The sequence below is a fragment of the Acanthochromis polyacanthus genome, chromosome 2 (genome assembly GCF_021347895.1).
Source record: "Acanthochromis polyacanthus isolate Apoly-LR-REF ecotype Palm Island chromosome 2, KAUST_Apoly_ChrSc, whole genome shotgun sequence".
NCBI classification, from domain to species: Eukaryota; Metazoa; Chordata; class Actinopteri; family Pomacentridae; genus Acanthochromis; species Acanthochromis polyacanthus.
In genome coordinates, this window is record NC_067114.1 from 8,644,410 (window position 1) to 8,666,698 (window position 22,289).

At 39.1% G+C, this 22,289-nt stretch overlaps 1 protein-coding gene across 3 annotated transcripts; it reads left to right on the plus strand.

Moving 5' to 3' along the window:
* Positions 1 to 1,374: 1,374 nt before the first annotated feature.
* On the plus strand, positions 1,375 to 19,108 carry LOC110956026 (adenosine receptor A3-like). 3 transcript variants are annotated; one of them, XM_051944787.1, is made up of 4 exons: positions 1,375 to 3,022; positions 6,851 to 6,916; positions 12,897 to 13,264; positions 14,351 to 19,108. In XM_051944787.1, the coding sequence occupies exons 3-4, from the start codon at positions 12,982 to 12,984 to the stop codon at positions 15,247 to 15,249; spliced, it is 1,182 nt and encodes a 393-aa protein (XP_051800747.1). In that variant the 5' UTR covers positions 1,375 to 3,022; positions 6,851 to 6,916; positions 12,897 to 12,981; the 3' UTR covers positions 15,250 to 19,108. The 3 variants fall into 3 exon arrangements, with proteins under 3 accessions (XP_051800747.1, XP_051800756.1, XP_022056945.1); XM_051944796.1 differs by lacking the exon at positions 6,851 to 6,916; XM_022201253.2 differs by lacking the exon at positions 1,375 to 3,022 and having other exon boundaries at positions 3,093 to 6,916.
* Positions 19,109 to 22,289: the final 3,181 nt, after the last annotated feature.

Below are 22,289 nucleotides of genomic sequence, written 5' to 3' on the forward strand. Positions count from 1 at the left end.
AGCAAGGAGGATTCAATTGGCCGGCTCCTTCCAGGCAGGTTCTGTCTGTACTGATGCTGCTCTTTCTTTTAATAAAATACTTTTAAAGAAAGTCAGTGTCACGGACATTTTCTCCTTCACCTGCACATCATGGACACCAGAGAGAGAAACGACGACACTGGGTTCAGGAAAAATAGCGTTGATTTACAGTTTAGGATAAAGAGAATTCAGCTCAGTCTGTTAAATTAAACAGTCCAGCACTAATGTTCTGTGACTCTTTGATCCCATTGCAGATTCTGTGTTGATTGCAATCAGATTGAAAGCTTGATATTTTCAGTATTTTGTATTCTGGTAAAGCAAGACAGTCAACAACAGTTTGCACTGTTTGCATCACAGTGTTGCATCATAGCTCAAAGGAAACAGTGACGACCGATTCTATCATTTCTGTCATTTGTGGATGAGAAAGCAACACACTGTGCTGGTCATTGTGTTATTACAGAGAGGAAGGCACATATTGCCTTATTAGATTTTTCTACAGGGAACAAAAATATCCAAAATGTCATCACATTCCCGTAAATAGTTAGCAGTGACAGCAGGCGTTCTGATATGTGCTGCTCTGAGGAAAGTCCAGTCCCCACTTTGTGTATTTATTTACAGAAGGTCACAGAGAGATTGCAGAGGCTTGGGATTATGACAAGACATTTCATTTCTGAATTTGCTGCTTTGATCAATTCACACGATGGCCTAACATTATTTGTTATGGTTTAGTAGGATGTACAAGTTAGAGTCTCTGGAAAAAGACTCTACAATCAAAATAGAACTTATTTCTGATCAAATGGTTTTGCAGTTTATATTAGGAATGACCACAAAAAAAGAGTTTGAAAAATGATGCAATAGTAGTTTTCATCTAAAAATTAAAACATTATATTGTAACAGTATGAGCTACAATATTACTGACAAGAAAAATGTGCAGAGGCCTCTCCTTTTTTCTTACATGCAATAAAACATGAGCTTCCACATAAAACAAGCCTGATCAGACAGATTTCATCTTCATGCTGTGGACCTAAAAGCTAGTTTAACAAGAGGATTTGAGGGATCTTGGGAATTTCCTGCGGCTCATCAGTTTAAACTTCGAACTTGATAAGAAAATCCTGAAAATCAAACAGTAATCTCAAATGAAGTCATTTTTATGGTGGCTGTGTTCCTAAGGCATCTTCAATGACCTGAGGTGAGTGAACTCTTAACTGGATCAGAAGCTGCTAATTTAGAAAAATAAATCTCTTCTCTAACCATCAGTGCTTCAACTTCACTTCATCAAGAAAAGACTACACAGAAATAAAATATAAACACCTGTTTCCTAGCCATGCTGATTTCAAGACTCTAAAATTATCATGCACTACCAAGAAAATGCACAGAAATTCATGTTCCCCAGAGGATGAGCTGCTGAGACTTTGGTGGTCATCTGACTTTTCATCTTCCACCACTATGAGGTTGATATTTGTTCAAACGACCAAAGCTAAATTGGTGGATTTAGAGTGGTTCTTCGTAAATGTCAGCATAGTCATAATGTAAATTAACAGTGCACATGGTAAATATTCCACCTGCTCAGCAGCATTTTAATATTGGGACCATGGTGACCTTTGTGCTGTTTTACTGGAACCTTTATTTTGAAATCAGACTGTCGAGATGTGACCAGACTTGCATTTAAACATCTTCGACCCCGTCGGGACCTTGACCGTTCACACATGTGAAAAATGAAACTGTCACTTTAGAGAGAGAATTCACTCAGGTAAGCATTGCCTGTTTTGTTTTCCATTATTCATACCATGACTCCTACCAGAGGTTATTTTGGCAGCAGGCTGTAGATATGCGTCGCCGACCGTGCTGTAGCATTATCGCTCAGGCTGCTGGGCCCCCAAACGCAATCAACCAGAAATCAGGCTGTATCGTGTTGGAAAGCATAGCATGCGACATATAGTTATTTATTTGGCAGGTTTACAAAACCCTTGAGGATTAAGTTACATAATGCTGCTCAGCACTGCTGTTTGTTCCTTTGCTCCAACCTCATCAACATTTCCTCAGCTTTTATGCAGCAGGATGTAAACTTCAGCTTCTATTTTAATGACACTGTATTTGCTGTTAAATGACTTCAGCTTGTCTGAGCGAGATTTTTGCTTAGAGACATTACTAAAGTGAGAGCAAATCAGGGATGTGTCCTTCAGCATGTTGTCCAGTGGGTCTGAGGCCAGAGGTCTCACTTCAGTGCTGTAGTTGGGGGAGGGATGTGACCTTCATGCTAGATGAAATGAAAGCTGCGCACACAGGCCAAGGCCAACAGGGCCAAAGCTGGGCAAATGACAGGATAGATGTATTCTCTGGCTTCATTTCCATGTCTGCTTTCACAGCATAGACATGCAAATCCCAAGCATTTTTGGCAATCTAGACACGTGAAAAGTCAAAAAGGTGAAGCTGTACAGCTAATAGAAGAAGACGCGAAAATATGAGGACAAAGACTGTGAGAGCGAAGAGTTAAATTAATATAACGAAGTTTGGACACAAAATAAGAGCTCAACAATGATGAGAGCTCCAAGACTGATGCTCAGAGTTGGACAACCAAGGAGAAGAAAAGAGGAAGCGGACGTGGGAGGGAAGAAAATGAAAGGAGAGTAAAACGCCTCTGTGGACTTTACCTTGAAGCTTGAGGGGGAAAGTGTGTGCATGTGATAAAGACTGAGGGTTGGCAGAGGGGGAAGCAGTGAAGTGGGGACTGGAGGCTGAGCGCTCAATACAAAGAGAGGGAGAAGCAGGAGGGAGAGGAAAGAGGCTGAATCACAGGGACAGAGAGCCGGAGAGAGTCAGAGGCTTTGAGCTTAATGTGAGCTCCTCAGGAGAAGGAATGATGAGGACTACAGACCACTTTTCTTCTGCACTGGAGGCTTTTTAACTGGATTTTACTTCCACTAATTCAGCATTTATTACTGGATTGTGTTCCTGCGATCGACCTGCAAAGAGTGCTCTGTGGTCCAGAAGAGTGGAAATGCCGGTAAGATTTTTCCACCTGACTTATTATTATTAATATTATTTTTATTATTATTATTATTATTATTATTAGTGGCATTAAGGTGACAGCTGATTTTCATGTTTAAGAAGATAAACCATTTTTGCATATTTCTTTTATTAAAATGGATTTGTATGAGGCTGCACTCACAACATGCACTTGTGTATGAGTAATTAATTTGCTTTTAAAGCTTTTAATTATATTAATTTGCAGTTTGCAGAATATGACGTTATGAAAACTAAAGCACTGCACATCTTTGGAAATGAAAGCTCTTATATTGTTGCTTCAAGTTGAGTGTATCTGGTGTGTTAAACAAAACACAGCACTATAGATCTTTAAAACACATTAAGTGGCTGTTAATGAGCAATGCTTTTCCAAGAGATACATCCATCACTTTAAATAGACACACTGCATTCTGTCATGTTTTGTTTCTTAATCTATACAAACGCTGACTAGTTCACATCAGCATGCATATGAATTTGAATTGCATTTTACACAGCTGTTGTTTCAGTAATTGGCTTTATTTAATGTTGATCCATCAGGAAACATAAGAAGTTTATTCTAAATAAAATGCAACATACAGTTCTTATTCTTCATGTCTGCATGATCATGTTCTTAGTTCTCTGTTTAGACCCAAAGCTAAAAAAGTGCAGTTTGGAGATAATTTTTCTTTTTCTGGTCAGTTTATTTGAGATTCAATGAAGAGATTACTTCCATTGAAATAATATTTAAACTGCTTATTTCCCAGGTATGAATCAGTTTAAAACACTTTGAATGTGAGAATAAAACTGTCACGTGGATTCCTGCTCAGATTTCGATCGCTCGGACATGCAGCAGCTGCTAACTGAGGAAGGTGAAGTGGGTGTCACATCCATAAGCAGTCACTAATTTAGACTGAGACACAGAAAGAGTAGGCATGTACGCACAAAAGAAGGAAAAGCTGAATCTGACTGCTGTCCATAATTTACCGTTTAGTTATTCAGGGCTTACACCGACGATGCTCAACATTCTCACTTCAACAACAGTTACAGGGAAAGTGACAAGACTAAATAGATGGACTAAGAAAACAAATTGTGCTGTATTTTTTCAGCTAGTACTTTAGAAATTACAGCGTATAAATGTAAATTTAGTGGAAATGAAGTGACAACAATCTTTGCCATTATTATGATTAATTTTCAAAATGATCTCATTCATTCAATCAATCATTTATTCAGTCATTCCATTACTGTTACATTAGAACGAGACTGGGAAGGAAAATGGTTTCGCAACTATAAACTATACGTTTTTTAATTTTTAGTTGTTATGTTTATGTTTTTAAAAACTACACAATTACGTTTCATTGTTTTCTGTACTTCTTTGCTGATACCTACATGTACACCAGATTTTTATCCTTGGTATCAAACATCTAAACAATATTTTCACAGTAGCTTGAAGGCTTTACTAAAAAGTTTAAGTGTAACTATTAAGGAATCTTAATAATGCTATGTGTCTCTGATCAGTAGGCAAACTGCTGGTAGGCTGACGTACAGCAAGTACAAACGCAGTGAGAAAAAACAAAGAATAATCCCACAGATGTAATGAAGGCTCTAACACAAACAAAGATGAAACAACATGCCCCTGTTTGTGTGTGGATGAATGCGTTGGCTGTGCACTTCTCTGACAAACATGAAACAAACACAGACAGGATGACAGGCCCAGATGTGAAGAGAAAGTCGTCTTTCGTCTCATGTGCTGTGGCATTTGGCCTCGGGTGGCTCTGTGTGTTTTTACTGCAGATGACCCTTGTGTGCGTCGGCCGACCTGGCCTGAGAGCCCCGGCCAGGCCCCTACGGTCCCCCTTAATCTGTCACTCAGGGACACAGCCCTGTCAAAGGAAATTCACTGCATACATGAACCCCAAACTAAACAGAGCTGCTTCAGCACAACATTCTCAGAGAGCAAGGAAGTTTAAGCATCATTAAAAGGGCCCCGTTTAGTATGAAAGCTGATGAACACTTGGTTCAGGAAGTCAGTGAGAAGTGACTTATTAAAGGCCAATTCACTGTTTCGCATCCCTGTGCACAGACATAATCATACTACAATCAGTATGAGTCGGTCTGTCGCTGACAGTTGTATTGCCCCTCATACTGAATACAGAAAAACACACAGAACTTCCCTGGGTGTGTCTGAAAGGCTTCTTGCGGCTTTGACATATTTACAGGATGCAGTAGCTGAGAACAGATGTGGCTATAACACCGTGTCAGCGTCTGATTCTCAGTCTTTCAACTGATGGTAATCCTAAGATCTCCAGTAGAAGACAACTGGAGTTTTCTTTTTGGTTTCTGAGGATGCTCCAACTCTCATCCAAGAAGCTTCTCCAGTTCTGAACTGAAGCCTGAACTGGAGAACAGACTGTCAGAGGCATGCAAAGGACAGTTGGTGGACACAGCACAGGACTTGTGGATAGTTTAGACATTCTCATTGTGTTTCGGCATGATGTCTGGCCTTTAATCCACTCTTTAAAAGATGAATTTAAAATGTGTAGCTGGTAGAGAGTCTCTTAGAAGACTTTCCTCTCATAATGAGCATTTGCACTGTGTACACTCAAAACAGCCATGAATTCTGGACTGCATCAGACATCTGCAGAGAGGTTTGTACAGACCATCACTGACTTGAGCAGATGACAAAATTTGTATTATGGGGACAGTTGTGGAAGGCATAATTTGGCCCTACAATTTACTTTATTGCTCTAGAAATGTGTCTGTCTGGATTGACCGGACTTTGTAAAAACACCTGTGGTTCCTAGATGACATATTTAAGGGCTGTTCCTCATGAGTCAGTTTGCCTTTTTGCCTAATTCCATGCACATTTATTAGTACAGCTGTAGACTCTTGTTAAATTTAGTTTAAGGAAATTTCAGACTCCCTCTCCTTAACATAAAACATCCTGACTGTTGTGTTTGCTTTTGTTCAGCTTTGAATGAGATACTAGTGCAGTGTTTTTCAAGAGGGAGAAGTTAAAAATGATAAACGGTATTTGGTTTGGTGTCTTGCTCAGGGACACCTCGACATGAGTTCTCCAGGCCAAGGATCGAACTAGCAACCCTGTGGGCCCCCCCATTATTTGCACTAGAAACGTGACATTACATTCCTTTCTGGAGGGGGCAACAGAAATTTTAGAGCAGAGACATATCACACTTTAAGACAGCTCTGCACTATTTGACTAAACTTTCAGCTCTAACTCAAAAAAGGGTGTCACCAGCCAATGAATATGACTTACACTTGCCATGGATATTATTACATGTGATGTCTATTGTGAATAAACATTCATAAACTCACTTAGCAATTGTAACTTTGTTTTTATGTTGTCTTCTATATCATCACATACTCCAGTTAGGACTGTGTGTACATCTATGGGTACAATGCAGGAAACCAACTGGTCTACCTCTAGTTTATAATCTCAAGCTCATCTCAACTGCTGAGACACTAAAAAGAGCCTTCTTGTTATTTTGAGAGAGAAATCAGAACACAGTGTATAAAAGCCAACACCGTCTCAAATGACAAACCGTCATCATCTTCTGTTATCCAAGAAGTACCAGCATATAGACGTGGGATGGTTGAATGAGAAACACCCTGTAGAACCAGCTAAGGTTAAAAGGTTTCATATAAGAGTGGACTATTTACAGCTTCAGATATTGTAGTGTGCAGTATTTCATTTTCCCCATGCACAAATCACAGGTAAATCTCTCTGATTCTGAAGTACATTTGAAGATGCTTGGATTTCTCTAACAGTTGTGTGTTTGCGTGTGTGCGTTTGTGTTGTTTTTGCTGTCAGCTGCTTGCTTCACTACACCTGAGGTGTTGCCACAGGGAAGACTTCCGCCTGTCATCTTCACTCAAGGTAACAGCAAAAAGCCCCTTAATGAGGTTCATCGTCCTTTCTCCCAAAAATAATTTTCCTTTTGTTTTACCACCAGCACCATCAAGCAAAATTATCGTAAGAGAAGTCTTCAGTTCAAGTCTACAAATTGCCTAAAGATGTTCCACATGCCATTCATTTTACAAACTGATTGTGTTAAATGTGGAGAATGAAGACATTTATTTCATGATTTATTTTTGATGTCCTCATTTACACTGCATGATTCATAGATAACGTAACGCACTTATAAAACGCTGAAGCAGAATCAAGGCTGCACTCTGACGCAGAGATACTATGCTTTCCCCTGTCACCCATTTGAAGTACTTCAGGTATTCAAAAGATCCTTTCATGATGGAAATATTGGCCTTGATGAAATGGGAGTTAGTGAGAGTTAGGGGCAAAGTAAACGTTTAGCAAGAAGCATGAAGAAAACACAGAATAGTAGAGGACAATACTGTTACACTCAGCAACATGTGTATTTTCTGCATGTCTGAATGTAAAATGTTTAATATACTATTCTTACAATATATATCTGTGTATGGCAACTGCAGCACTGTTATCTAGTGATATGAAAACAAGCGTAACACTGTGAACGAGGTCGCTCATGCTAATGAAATATCATGTGAATCTGTAGCTTAATCAAGTTTTATAGCAAGTTACTTTCTTTCTATTACTGTTTTCATCAACAGTCAATGCTTTAATATTGTAATTTTTGGGCATTTTCAGCAAGTATACTTTGCTCCCTTTGCAAACGGCAAATAGATGTTTATAGCTGGTGAACATATTGGTGTATTTAGCAGCTAAAGAGCCAGATATTTAACTGAATAGAAGGTAGAGACCTAACACAGATCAAAAAGGCTGTTAACTGGCCGTGACCAGGATTATTGTGCTGCTGCTGGATGTAAAATAAGAAAAGTATAAAAATAAGAAAGTTGCAATCTTAAAAGGTTGCTAAGAAGTCAGATTACCTTAAAAAGTAATTTCATACAGTTCGCTTCACCAGAAATTGATAAGAAGTCTGCTAAACATTTCTGTTTAAGGTTTCAGAGTTCACAGCTCTAATCATTTAAAAGAAAAAGATTCAGCAATTCTTATTACTTTTACACATAAATTACAGGGATCTCAAACAATGAAGAAGTAAAATCAATTTTAATGAAACACAAGGACTAGTTCCTGGACAGCCTCAGCTGTGCATTGTACATGGATGTCACTGCTTCCTGGAGAACAAGACTCACAGCCTACAGCATGAAATTACGCCTCAGAAAGACACATCATTTCATGGCGTCTTCTCTGAATGCTGGTGTGATGGGAAGTGAATACCAAGCTAACAGCATAGATAGGGACAGTGGCAGTAATCAGGCAATCAGGAAATCATCTGAGTCTCTGCATTTTCACCTGAGGCAGTAAGACAGACTATTAGGCTTCATGCTATGTGGGCATGATGATGACAGCGTTGCATGAAGATATGCTGGGAGCAGAAGGGTCCTCTGGGGAGCTCAGGAATATCATAATAACAAGGAGAAACTACAGAAAATGACAACCCATCCATCCACTCTCTATACACTGCTTTATCCTCATTAGGGTCGCGGGGGGTGCTGGAGCCCATCCCAGCTGACTCGGGTGAAGGCAGGGGACACCCTGGACAGGTCGCCAGTCTGTCGCAGGGCTACATATACAGACAAACAATCACACTCATATTCACGCCTACGGGCAATTTAGAGTAATCAATTAACCTCAGCATATTTTTGGACTGTGGGAGGAAGCCGGAGTGCCCGGAGAAAACCCACGCATGCACAGGGAGAACATGCAAACTCCATGCAGAAAGATCCCAGGCCCACCCCGGGATTTGAACCAGGGATCTTCTTGCTGCAAGGCGAAAGTGCTAACCACTGTGCAGCCCCAAATGACAACCCTCTTCCCTATAAATTACATTTTTAGACAACTGATTTGCAGCAGCAAATATGTTCTGAAGGACACATGAAGCCAACCACTGAGTTTTCTATTAACAGAACAGGAAAATATGACAAGTTTTGATACTGAAATATTATTATTCATTCTTGCAATACACAATCCGCTTTAAGCGACCACAGCAATATTAAACTACAATATATCTGTGTTGAGGCTCTGACAGGGCAGACTGTGGTCTGCTGGCTGCCGTGACTTGAGATAAAATGTGTCATATATCATTTATTTGAATCCAGTCTTTTGAGCAATAACCAAGGAACTCCTGTTGTCTAAAACTAACCACAGACGGAGTGTGGATGCTCCCCAGACTCAGTCACAGTCCTGTGCTTTATCCAAAACAACCACCTCCTTGTGACTGCATCCACTGACATAAATGTAACATATCTAGCAATTACCTTTAACTGAAAAAATCTTTTAGTTCAATGAATAGCTCTATAGTGCAAGCAGTAAATGGAAGAAGACAAGACATGGACAAACTGGACTCAGATGAAGCTCTGAATCAGGACTAAAGAGAATAACAGAGAACCAGACTCAGGAAGCTGAAATGATGATTAAGAGAAAAGAATACAAAGAAATGGGGGAATGGAGATCTGAAACTGCTATAATACAGAATCTTTACAAAAAATAAGACACGGGCAGGTTGACAGCACAATAATCCAACATAGCAGAACAACACAGAAACTACCAAGGATCATGAAGGCACAGAAAGAATATGTTTTAAAGAAATCAGAAGTCTAAAAGACATTCTAAACAAAACTCCCATACAGCTCATTCATCTCTACCAGACACAGTTTTAACCCTCCTGTTGTCCTTACGGGTCAAATTGACCCGTTTTAAAGTTTTAAAAATGTGGAAAAAAAAAAAAATTCACAGTGAAAATTTCCACATTTTCAAAACTTCTTCGGAAATTTTTTAACATTTTTTGGTGAAAAAAAAAAACAAATAAAAAAAATGTTTTAAAAAAATTCAGAAAAAAAATCTACCAAAATCCAGTGAATTTTGCTGTCAAAAATTTGGGGATTTTTTATTTAAAAAAAATAAAACTTTTGAGGGAAACTTTCAGGAATTTTATTCCTGAAGATTTTGCAAATTTTTAGAAATTTGGGGAATTTTTTTCTGAATTTTTGGACCTTTTTCAGACAACACAACAACATTTTTTGGTAAGGACAATATGAGGGTTAAAGGGATGCCCTCTTGTGGTAAATTGTTTTACCAGTATCCAAATGATGGATGAACATGATGGTCGCATTGTAGTTTATGGAAACGCATAGAAACAAAGGTAATACAACAAAAATGAATAAAGCATCTATCTATTAACTATACACCATTTGATCCTCATTAGGTTCATGAGGAGCTTATCCCAGCTGACTTTGGGTGATGGCAGGGGACACATGGACAGGTTGCCAGTCTATCACAGGGCTACACATAGAGACAAACATTTACACCTATGGACAATGTAGAATGATCATTTAATCTATCCGGTGAAAACCCACGCATGCACAGGGAGAACATGTCCACACAGAAACACCCCATCCAACCAGCAATCTTCGAGCTGTGACAGCGCTAACCACCGAGACACTGTGCAGCCTGAATGAAGCATTAGAAACAATATTCAAGCAATATTAGAGTGTTTTTGTCACAGTGAAAAACATGGTATCAGTATATTGGTTTGTCGCCTGAAGATTGTGGAGGCAGGTTCATCTCAGTCCCGTTGAACCAACTTGTGTGTCAGAGGGGGGAAAAAAAAAAGAATCTGCACCAGAGTTGGGAGTTCAGGGGAACGAGTCTCCCGTGTAATTACTCTGAAGCTATTTTCACCTTGTTACCAGATAACAGAGGATGTACAACCTCAAATAATGAGGAAGGCCAATTTATAATTTACTCAAGAGATAAGGTTAAATGTCACTGTCATCTAGAACCTGACAGGCCTAAAGATTAGCATAAAGTGAATTGTTACTCCGTGGTAAATGTACAGAATTTCTTATGATACTCAACAACACACAGAGCTGACATACAGACACATTCTGGAAGCTGCGATTGTTACCAGAAGTGCATTTTTGCTCGTTATTACCATTAAAAGAGCACTCGGTGAGTTCTGTTTAAAGGTATGGTATAATAATGCTTATGTTGCTGGTGCTAATGTTAAAAAATAAAGGATTTCAGTTTTAGATCATCAGTTATTTTTTTGTGCTCTTATCGTTGAACTAACACATGATACAGAAACAAGAAAGGTTCGCTGGGTTATATAAATAACATCTAACCCTGGCTCCCTGTGTAGATAATTCCCAAGTGGGCTCACCATCAGTGTCTTTGAATTCCGATTGATATTCATATTCAAAGTGATCAATCATATGCAAAGAAGTTACAAAGGCGGACAAGCTTTGAGGTCCTTTCACATGCAGTTCCACCTTCATTAAAAACCTGAACAATAAGCTGGTCACAGAACGCACACACGTGTTTTTTTAACTGCATCCCAAGAAGCTCTCATGATACTGAAGCTAATTCTCTGCTCATAGTACTCAAAGGGTTTCCAGTCCGAGAGCTGTTACGTTTTAGTTGACTGTGTTCGAGCAGCGACAGCTACACTGTGAAAATGGGATTTGGTTTTGTTCTGGTCTGAATACGTCCCTTCCTGTTACACTTTGCTTTCTTGGATGTGTGTACCTTCCTGTAGCCTAGCGAACAGCATAAATGATTGAATACCCTGTGTATTTGGTTGTCAGCTGAAAGAGACATTTAGTACTGAACTTAAAGTTTCAGCATGGGCGCCGACACTAACACTGAGGTGTTTCCAGCAGTGTCAGGGCGCAAGAACAGCATGTAACCGGAACACAATGAATAAAATTTAGAATTCATATTCAACAGTCAAAGACAAAAAAAGTAAAAAATACAGTCCATCATTTCTTTTTCTGCGCAAAAGGCCGCATAACATGAGTAAACAAACCACTTCTCTACCTTAGTGGAGTGTTTTTCGTATCCTTCAGACACATAATAAGAGGATGTGATGAGTTGATGTTTGACACAAAGTTCCGTGTGACACCATGAAAATTACATAAGACGACAGTAAGCAGCAAAGATGCAGAACATAATCAGGACGACTCGATAAGCGAGTGGTTTGAGCACATGGTCACAAAATAAAGGGAAAATGTCGAAAATAAATAAATAAATAGTTATAAAGCATATTGTGCATTTGGTCTGAAATTAACGGCTTCCAAAAGTTATAAGCTGATAATTACTACATTTGCGCATATGGTTAATATATCAAATTTGAGACTATTTACACAATGTTTACTAGAAATTAATTTTCCAAAATGCCTAGAGAGTGTGTTAATATAAGTGAACATGAATATTGAAGCATGCAGAGGTAGAAACGTTTGCTGTTTTGACTACCACTTAGTGTGAACAATCATGCCGCTGAAATACTCTTCAGATCACATAAATAACATTTTAATATCATTTTGTGCAAAACCTGTATTAGGAGAATCTATAACTTTCTGCCGTTTGAAGATACAGAAAGGTGTTGTGTCTTTTAGCGTAGACAGGGTTGATTTGAACCAGTTCAGCCTGTATAAAACCAAATCAACTGGGTTCTGTTCCTTGGGGGGAAAAACCAAATCAATGTTTTTCCTGTTGTATAGTAGTTGCGCTCATGTGAAATTTATGGCTTGAAATGTCCTTCGCAGTTTCATAACTTTATAAATAATTACAACATTAATGACAGTTGGAGGGAAGGAGTTTTGAAGGTGTTGTTTGTCCAGGGGGATTTTAAATTGGCAAAATTAGAAGCTGAAATGTGCGACGGAGGAGGTGTGAAGACTCCAGATTGACGAGGAAGGCTCGTGGATGATTTACTGGCTGCTTGATGGAAGAGTGAGAGAAAGTTGTGACACTGTTTGATATGCAGATTAATGACATACAGAAACTTATGCTGCTTCCTCCATGATTGGATCGCTATTTCAAGTGGCTTTAACTCCACTTTTTCTTTTGGTTTCACTAGGATAGTTTTCAAGTCCAGAACATGGTTTCCTGAGCGGCCCTACCACCAACACGTCACAAGGGATAAAACCAGTCCAGCCTGGGCCATGACTGCTCTGCTTCCCAACATCAGTGTTGCTGGAAGTACAGCAGCTCTGCCGCTGACCACCGACTGTCCGTTCAACCTGACTGCAGCTGCTCGGGCTGGACTCGGGTCGGACCAGTCACTGGCTCCTCTCTGTACTCTCTGCTGCTGTGGGTTTCTCAACCGCACCCTGGCCGTGGTGTTCATGGTCAGCCTGGCGTTTGCCATCGTGGTTGGAAATGTGGTCACGCTTACGGTCTTTGTGCAAACGAGGCAGTCGAGAACACCACAGGGATATTTGAAAGGTAAATATTGTGAACCACTTTGCCCCCTAGTGTTTGTTGGTACAAGAAACTGAGTGAAGAAAATGAGTGAATTAAATAAAACATTCAAGTCTAAATCAAGGTTGATTTGCTTGTGGAATTTACAGTGAAAACCAGAAACAGAAAAATGGATAATTGTTGAAGTTCCTATTTCTATAAAATGCATTATTGCTAAAGTAGACTTTCCAAACCTGTCAACACCAAAGAGTTTCTGAGATCTAATTTGAAAAATATAGGAACATCTTGGTCATTTAATACAGTGCTGACCCCGCTTAAGATTAGTAATAATAATAACACATTTTCTGTATTTTCTTACCTGTGTTTTATTTTATTGCAATTAACTGTAATTTCACAGATTTTCCATTTTGTTCAATTACAGAAACCTACTAAAATCACAAAACATCTTGACCATAAAGATCATGCCAAAACTGTACATAATGTCCACAAGTGAAGCTTTTTTTTTTTTTTTTTTTACAAGTATTTAATGGTAACTTAGCTACCATTTTTGTACTGAAGGTATTTTGTCATGACAAAATACAGCTTTTCTTGTATTTTTAAGGAAAATTCTAATATATTTTAAGAACTTTTCTGTTATCCTTCAGGTATAATCTGTAGATTTGCATCATAAGCCTTTCATTAAAAGGGAGTTATTTAAAGTTTTTTCTCTCAGTTTTTTCATTAAATTACAATAATTATCATGATAAGGTAGGGCTCTAACCGTCTAATAACAGCTAAATTCTATATTTAGGGTACAAAGAATGGCTGTATGCTCACTGTTTTTTAGTGTACTTTTTTGGCACTCTTGATGCTAGATTTTCCAATTTTGTAAGGATATTTTTACAGTGTATCTAGTGCATCTTAATGAAAATGTGCCCACAAGTCACTGTCAAAATGTAATTATAAATTTACTTCTGTCATGTTTATTCTAAAATATTAGTTTATCTTAAATTAAAAAAGCTTAATAAATGTAATTTCATTCCACTTTTGGTAAAAGAAAGATATATCAGCAAGAAATAAGGCTGAATACACCCCTATCGCTCTCTTTTTCTTCTTGTCTCTCTCTGACAGTGTCTCTGGCCATAGCAGACATGATGGTCGGTGTCCTCGTGGTTCCTTTCTCTGTCTACACTGAAATCTCTCTGATGGTGACCAGCGCTCCTCCCATCTGGTACCAGGGAACCTCCTCGGCCACCTCCTCCTCCATCAGTGGAATAGTGAGCCCTTGGCAGCCCTGCATGCTGATTGGTCCCGTGTTTGCTGGATGCACTTTTGTCTCCATCAGCACCATCTTCCTGATGACCCTGGAGCGCAGCGTGGCCATTCTGAGGCCTCTGCACAAAGACGCCTTGGTGACCCGAAGGCGAACTCTGCTCCTCATCCTGCTCTCGTGGGCTGCCAGCTTCCTGCTGGCTCTTGCGCCGCTCATCTTCAGCAGAAACTTCACTTTGGAGTACAATGAGTGCAGCCGTATGTGTAACTACACCCCCCTACTATTTGGAAGCCAGCTGCCACCTGATGCCAACATTTTGCTCTTATTCCCAGCGTTTGACTTCACCCTGCTCGGCGGCACATTAGCAGTTAATATTGTGTCCTTCACTAGCATCCGGCGGTACTCTCGAAAGCGTAAACTGCTCTCAGAGGGGAGTCTGAGTGATGCAGGAGGAGCTGGAGGAGGAGGAGGCGGAGGATGCCCTCACAGGCCCTCCTTCTCAGACATCAAAGCTGCCAAGACAATAGGCATATTAACATTCGCTTTCACAGCATCTTTCTCCCCCATCGCAGTGTTTGTGCTCGGAAATGTGGTGGGATACACCTGGTGTAATTTTTCCTTTTTTGCCTTCTGGATTCTGACAGGGAACAGTTGCTGTAATGTGATTATCTACAGTGTCAGGGACCACCGCTTCAGGAAGGGCGTGACCCTGCTCTTCCAGCGAGATCAATCCCCTCCACATGGGGAGAAGACCTGAGGGGTGCATCATGAAGCCAGATTAATGAGTTAGCGAAGTATGTTGAGCCTAAAGCCACTAAGGTGACTCTATTGTAACCTGCTAGATCACCATGGCAACTGATGCTGCACAACTAACTGCTCTGGAGTAGGTTCTGTTGAGAGATTCAGACATAAATCAGCTACGAGAAGCGCCTCCCTTTCACCAGTTAGTTTCCTGACTGCTCAATATGAGCGATACAGTTGCTCAGGTGAGAGATTCTGTTAAATCTGCAAACCTGTTGAGCAGTCTGTTCGTAAAGCCACTGAATGAAGCCAAGCAGTTACAGCAGTGCAAACCGTATGCGTTGCGTTGCCACAGAAAACTACATGTATTTAGTTTGTAATGCAGAAAACACATTAAAGTGTTTTATACTCTCTTTTCCACTGCTGGTGCTGTTGCTGATAGAACATAGCTTAGAAAACTGTTTAGTCTATTAGTTTTATTCAAAATTAAAGTGATATCCTCCATTATGAGACAGTGTCAGACTTAAAGGCACTTTTTGAATATTATATTTAATTTAAAATTTAAGAGCTTTAATGTGCAGACGTTATGTTAGAAATAAGCAGCGGGGATTGAGAGTGCACTATGTGGTAAAATAACAGTTCATACCAACATTCCTCTCTTGCATCATTTGCAGTAACGGCCCTTTTTGCCGTAACACATTTTTATATACCTCATAGCTTTTGATTATAACAATGAGCTCCTCTTGATTGAAGTAAGCAGCACGCCATTGAACTCTTTGGTTCAGAAGAAGGGTCAAATCTAAGCTACCACAAAGAAAGCCGAGCTACGTCAAACTTGCTTCATGGTACACCCCTCTGAGGGATATATTCATTCATTCAGCATGAACACACATATGTCTTGTGGCTGTGGACCAAAGTTTGACTTGGAATGATTAGAATTTTTGAGAAATATGCTGAATCTCTTTCTGCCTGAGAAAATAGATGCTCCCCTCATATTCGTACTGTAAATATAAAGTTTAGCCTAGCTTAGCTTTGCTTTGTATAAAGGCCAGATTTAAGGAAACTGTTAATCTGGTGTTGTCCAAGAAGACTAAAATCTTTCCTCAAGCACCTCTGAAGTTCAAAAACTTTTTCGGGGATTGGTGTTCCAAACTATTTGCGGGTATGGGACAGTTGCCAGGTAACCATTCTGGGAGGACATTAATCTGACTCACTGGATGTAGGTTATAAGTCTGTCATTGGCCGTACATTTCACACAGATTTCTTCCCTCCTTCCACTATCTACATGTTACAATTTTCAGAATTTCCTTCAATATGGAAAACAACAAAAACAACCTCAGAGCAGCTGCACACACACTGAAAATTTAAAGTTTTTGCCGATGATGGTTTGGATTATGCAGCAGTGAAGTACTTTTTTGGGGGGGAACTCTCCATTTCATTTACAATTCGGTGTATGTAAATGTCCCACCAAAACAATTCCCCCATCACTATTTTAGTGAACATCATCAAATACAAATGAGGTGTGGTTAGACTATTTTACAGAGTGTTGTTTTCACTACTAGAGCATGGTCTTGCTATATGAGATTATAGCCAAGAAATAGAAAAAGTCAACCAAGAAATAATCATTTGGTGAATGTAACAACCTAATGAGGTTCAGAGGTGCTGGCAGGCAGACAGTGCTATCCTAAAACAAAGTCAAGCTAGCAGTTTCCCCCTATTTCCAGTATTTATGCTAAGCTAAACGTTTCCCGAGTCAAGCTTCATATGCACTGTACATCTGTGAGAACGGTAAAATATTCCCTATCTAACTTTCTGCAAAAAGCTGATGACTGCATGTCCCCTAACTATTCAACAATTTTATCAATTGTAATGTAATCTGAACTGTGATTTGTTAGCAGAAGCCAAGTTTAGAATCTCTGCAGTGTGTCTATGGACAGACAAACCTACAGGACACCTATGCATTGCATGATAACAGCTTTCAGGTCTGGACCAAACACACAAACTGTAGATCAAAATGGAAAGGGCAATTATCTGAAAAACTGCAGGTCTGTGTAGCTATATTACTGCCTCAACAAACCTCATCCTCTGCTCTGGTCTCCTTGTTTCCCCTTCCTCTATCATCAAACCTCTGTCTTGAAGCTTTACATCAGAGGACTTTTATGAGTCTTTCAACAGCTTCAGCTAAAAACCTACTGTATCTGCAGTAGTTTTACTGACAACCACAACCGCACAGTTAAGATATATATTTTAAATCAGTGTTGATTAATGTTTAGAGATCATGTACCTCCTTCTCTTTGGAATAATGTGGACTACACGTTTTGGTTAAGGGAACAGTTTGTGCCATTGATTTTATTCTGTGGCATTGCACATATGTATTTTTAAACATTTAATTTCAGCCTGTTAATATGGAAATCTGCCTCAACAATTAGAAATGCACCTCATTAGTTAAGCCATTTAAATTGTGCTATATGTCAGATATTATTGTTTTGTACAGCATTTCTTTTTAACGTTTGGTTATTTTTGTTGGCAAATGGAAGAATAATGTGTATTGCAGTACTGACTAAACGAATGGGACACCAACCGCTAAGATGTAGTCTAAAAAGCGTAATGATTACAGCAGACCCTCATACTGTGCCTATCTTTTCAGGGTGAAATGTACTTGTAACATAAGATGATCTGTCACTTATGAGTCGTGTGTATTGTACAGTTTGACAGTATAATTATATATAGCTACATGAAGTTGAAGAGCAGTTTGATGCATGAAATGGCTATATTATCATTCATGATAAAATAGTCACAATTCATGTAATTCTGTCTTAACTGGGCCTTTGATAGCAAGAAAACTGATAAACAGGTCAGAACAACCAGTGGAAGAAGATGCTATTCTTGCCATTAGTGTCTCTAAATTGATTTATTTTATGAATCTATTAACAGCGATTGCATTGGATAATAGCAAAAACAAAAATACGTTGTCCTATTAACCATAAAGTGCCCAACAAAGAAATAGTTGTATAATTATTTGCGCTCTTGCTGATTGCTTGCTGGAAAGATTAATTGGACAGTTGTATCTACTTAATAAATATGAAGCTATCTGAGCTTACCATAAAGCCTGGAAACAAGAGGAAAACAGCTACCCTGGCTCTGTCCAAATGTTAAAGAAAAAATCTGATTACCATTAATTCTTAAGCTCACTAATTAATGCATTACACACTGCCAGTCAAATGAATGAGAGTGTGTGTCCAAACTTTTGATGGGTAGTGTATACCCCCATACATAATAAAACAAGTCTGGCCCTTCCCAATTTGTATATGACACCAGTATTATCATAAATGTTCATTTTTATATGTAATTTTCTGTCTTACAAGCCAGATGTAATGTGCTAAATAATCAGCTTTAAACGGCAGAACCCAGCTAAGTGTTTCCCTCTTTACAGGCTTTGTGCTAATGTTTCCTGACTATAGCTGCATGAACCAGAGCACATCCCAAGATGCTGAACTATTTCTTTAAAGCTAACTGATTGACAATCCGGTGCATATTCGTGGGCGCATTTTTAATAATAATGGGTGTTGGTAATGTTGTTGGAGTAGAAAACAAAGATGCTAACATGTTTGAACCTCATAGAGTGAATGAATGAATGAATACATTAGATGTACAAACTTACAGCCATTTTGGACTTTTCAGCAAAAAAACTGTCATTATTTTTCTACTGCAGAGCCTGAAATCAACAGCATCCTGGTTATTGTTGATTATGTGTAAGAAAAGAAGTGATAATTATCGTGCTGACGTTGAATCACTGTACAGAGTTGTATCAGTAGTGCATACTTCATCAGTGGTGATTGCTTCAGATTTGGCAATAATAAATGTGTTTGGGAACACTTCATTTGTGAGTTTAATGGGGTTCAGTGTGACTGAAATGCACTCAGCTCGCTGATGTAATATTTACAGCCTCAGCACTTATACAAGCTGCTGGGAAACCATTTCAGCATTTTTCCACATTTGCTCCCGAGTATTAGTGGCCTGATCCCACTGGGAATCACATTTATCATGTTATATAACGTGGAGGAGAGGCAGTTACAGTAACATCACAGGACACTTAGCATGAGACAGCGTGCAGGTACGAATGTGGAATCAGGTCAAGTTTACTTTCCTTTTATCTCTCTACAAAAACCATGCAAAACAGCAAAGCTTAAGTTCTTAAGATAAGGGCGGTGGAGAGGACACTGAAACCCGGTGGCCTAAATTGTACCATGATGAGCGTGTCTTTTTGCAGACATGAGGACAGAATTTGTTTTTTACAATTACACTGTTAGACAGTGATCTTGCAATCTGAGAGGACATTAGAGAGCGAGATGGAAGGAGCGAGAGGCTGACGTAAGCGGTGATGTGATAGAAACGCACTAAGGTGACCAGATTCACCTCAGAATAAATGAGCTGAAATTTGCATACTCAGGTGACTGAGTTCAAGAACGAAAAAGACAAAACTGTCGGAAAGTGAAAAAGGAAAAGGATAGAGACATTGATGTAGATTTAAGTGACCAACAGCCTCATGTGTCAATGATAATAAATACCATCAATATCATATAATATATTTAATAATCCTATAAATTCTAATCATTGTATGAAGTATTCTTTGGAGACTGTTCAGAGCTACTGTGTGTACAAATAATGGGGAAAGTTGCTGCATGAAGGTGAGAAACTTTTCTAAATACATTGTATTGTAAACTGATCCCAAAGATGTCTGGGGATTATCATTAAAACATCAAAGATCTTATTTTCGATAAATACATTTTGCTACTGACTAACAACATGACAAACCATAAACCATATTACATGCTGCATTTGTCCCGCAAAAAAGTTGGCTTGCATTGAACTCATAAACTTTGATCACCTTGAAAAAGCAGGTGAGGATTCACTAGCTCAAATATCATCACAAATAATAACCAAAAACCAAGCTACAGTCACAGTCACATTCATGACCTGGTACACATGATTTCAAGACAAAATAATATAGTTTGCCAACTATAAAATGTTTATTTTAATGACTTCAGCTTTGAAGCCAGACTAGAATTAATAATTGCAATCCAGAAAAACTAAGACTAAGACTAACAGGTATAAAGTAGGTTGTAAGAATAATTCTTTTTAAGAATAACACGACAATTGTTTTGTTTGATTTCAGGGGCAGACTAAAAAACATGGGACCCAGTTATTCTCTCACAGCCACTTCAGAGACATTAGAGCGTCATGTCTCACACTGAAGTACTTCAGTAGGGAAAAAAGCTGCCACAACTATGACGTGTTAGAAAGCGTGTGTCGTACCAATATATGTAAAATAGTCATTACTATAGTTACAGTTTGTGACTAAACATATTCCAAAATTTGATCAAAGGTGGTTTTAATACAGGTAGAATGAAACAAGAAAAATACTGATTCAGTTCTTTATGAATTATCTGTAGACAGACAGTAAAGACTGATTTGCAAGTAAACAAACAACATGGGTGATGTCTATTTGTTAGTCAGAATCATTTAAATGTGGTCAAATGTCCAGGAGGAGTGACGGGATAAGAACCGGCTGCTTCAAGGAGCAAAAGAAGCAACTGAAAGTAGCAAAACGCAGACCTGATTATGAATTTCAGGGCTGTGGTGCATGAATAAATACCCCTCTGTTATGTGATTTTCAGGGCAACACCAGGACAAAGTTGTTTTCTACATTAGACAGACTCTGTGTCTCTATAGCTACACCACAACACAACCGCACAGACACATGCACAGTAACGCCACCAGCAAAGAGACACTGCAGATGATAGGTCAGAGCACTTTGGAGCCGCAGCAAGGTTATGTATTGTTGTTTGTCCGATTTATTTTTTATCCGCACTCGTTTCATTGTCCTAATGAATTTTTAATTGTCTCCCTAAGCTCTTAAGGCAAGAGATGTGTGTCAGAACCAATAAAGCGCAGAGACCACCTGTGGCTGGTGTCTGTTTTTGGCTCGACAGAGGAAAGGGCAAAGGCAGAGATGGCTGAGAGGGCTGACAGGGAGGGGTGGGTTTGGGACCGATGCTATGTTAAATCCACAGGGGCAACAGCAGGACACGAGCACTACAGGTTCACGGGAGTCAAACCAATCTGTAAGATGATACCGAACAGCCAGTCTCTGCCTGAATGTTAGAAAATACTGAAAGTTAAAGCCATTTCACATTTACAACAGTATTAGCTTTTGGATAGAACGTATAGACTTACAACACACAGGAATATTACAATCTGTTGACATTTTTGTTGAATAAATGATTTAAAAGAGCTAACTTTACTTGTGATAGTGTTCAGTTTTGTCTGTTTGCACTGTTTTCAAAGAGGAACGTATGCTTACTTGTCCAAATATTTTGACAAAGTCACTGAATTTCATGGAATATTCATATTTTTTCACATAACTGTAAATAAAATAACCACTATTTAATTATAGCAACATATATTAAGTTCACCACTCCAAAAAATGTGCTTTAAATACACTGAGAAGTCATGAGATGAAATTTTTCACCATTTAACGTTGGCTCTGCTATAGTGAAGTTATTCATGCAGCCACTGAGAAGTAATCGTCTGCTGCCCTTAACCGTAATTTGCTTTCCAATCCTCTGGAAATTGAAGTGCTTCTCTGTTTGCTGGCATTCCCACTTTTAAATTTCTTGCTCATAAATATATATGTAACTTAAAGCAGGGAAAATTGGAAAAGCTTGAAGTTGGCGGGATTAAAGTTAGTAATTGGCTGCCCGTGCTGCGTAGAAAAGAGCAGAATCTCCTTTGAGAGTCCAGAAACAACAGCTCCATCACCATCTGGTCCCACACTTTGCAGATATGTCAGCTAGATTATTCAACCATAATCACAGGGACGCCCCAGCGATGTCCCCCTGCCCGGCAGATCAAGCCTCAGCCGAGTATTCACACTGCTGCTCTGGCATTGGGTCTATCTGGAGCCTCTGCTGACGTTGTTTGCTATAAATACACACACCTGCACAGTTCATCCAGAGTCCCCTCAATAAACTCACTATTGCACTTAAGTTGAGT

What these genes read in the sequence shown, in the direction of transcription:
- LOC110956026 (XM_051944787.1), top strand. Translation starts at nt 12,982, where the DNA reads ATGACTGCTCTGCTTCCCAACATCAGTGTTGCTGGAAGTACAGCAGCT. An exon ending in ACCACAGGGATATTTGAAAG is followed by an intron (nt 13,265 to 14,350) that starts GTAAATATTGTG and finishes TCTCTCTGACAG; the next exon opens with TGTCTCTGGCCATAGCAGAC.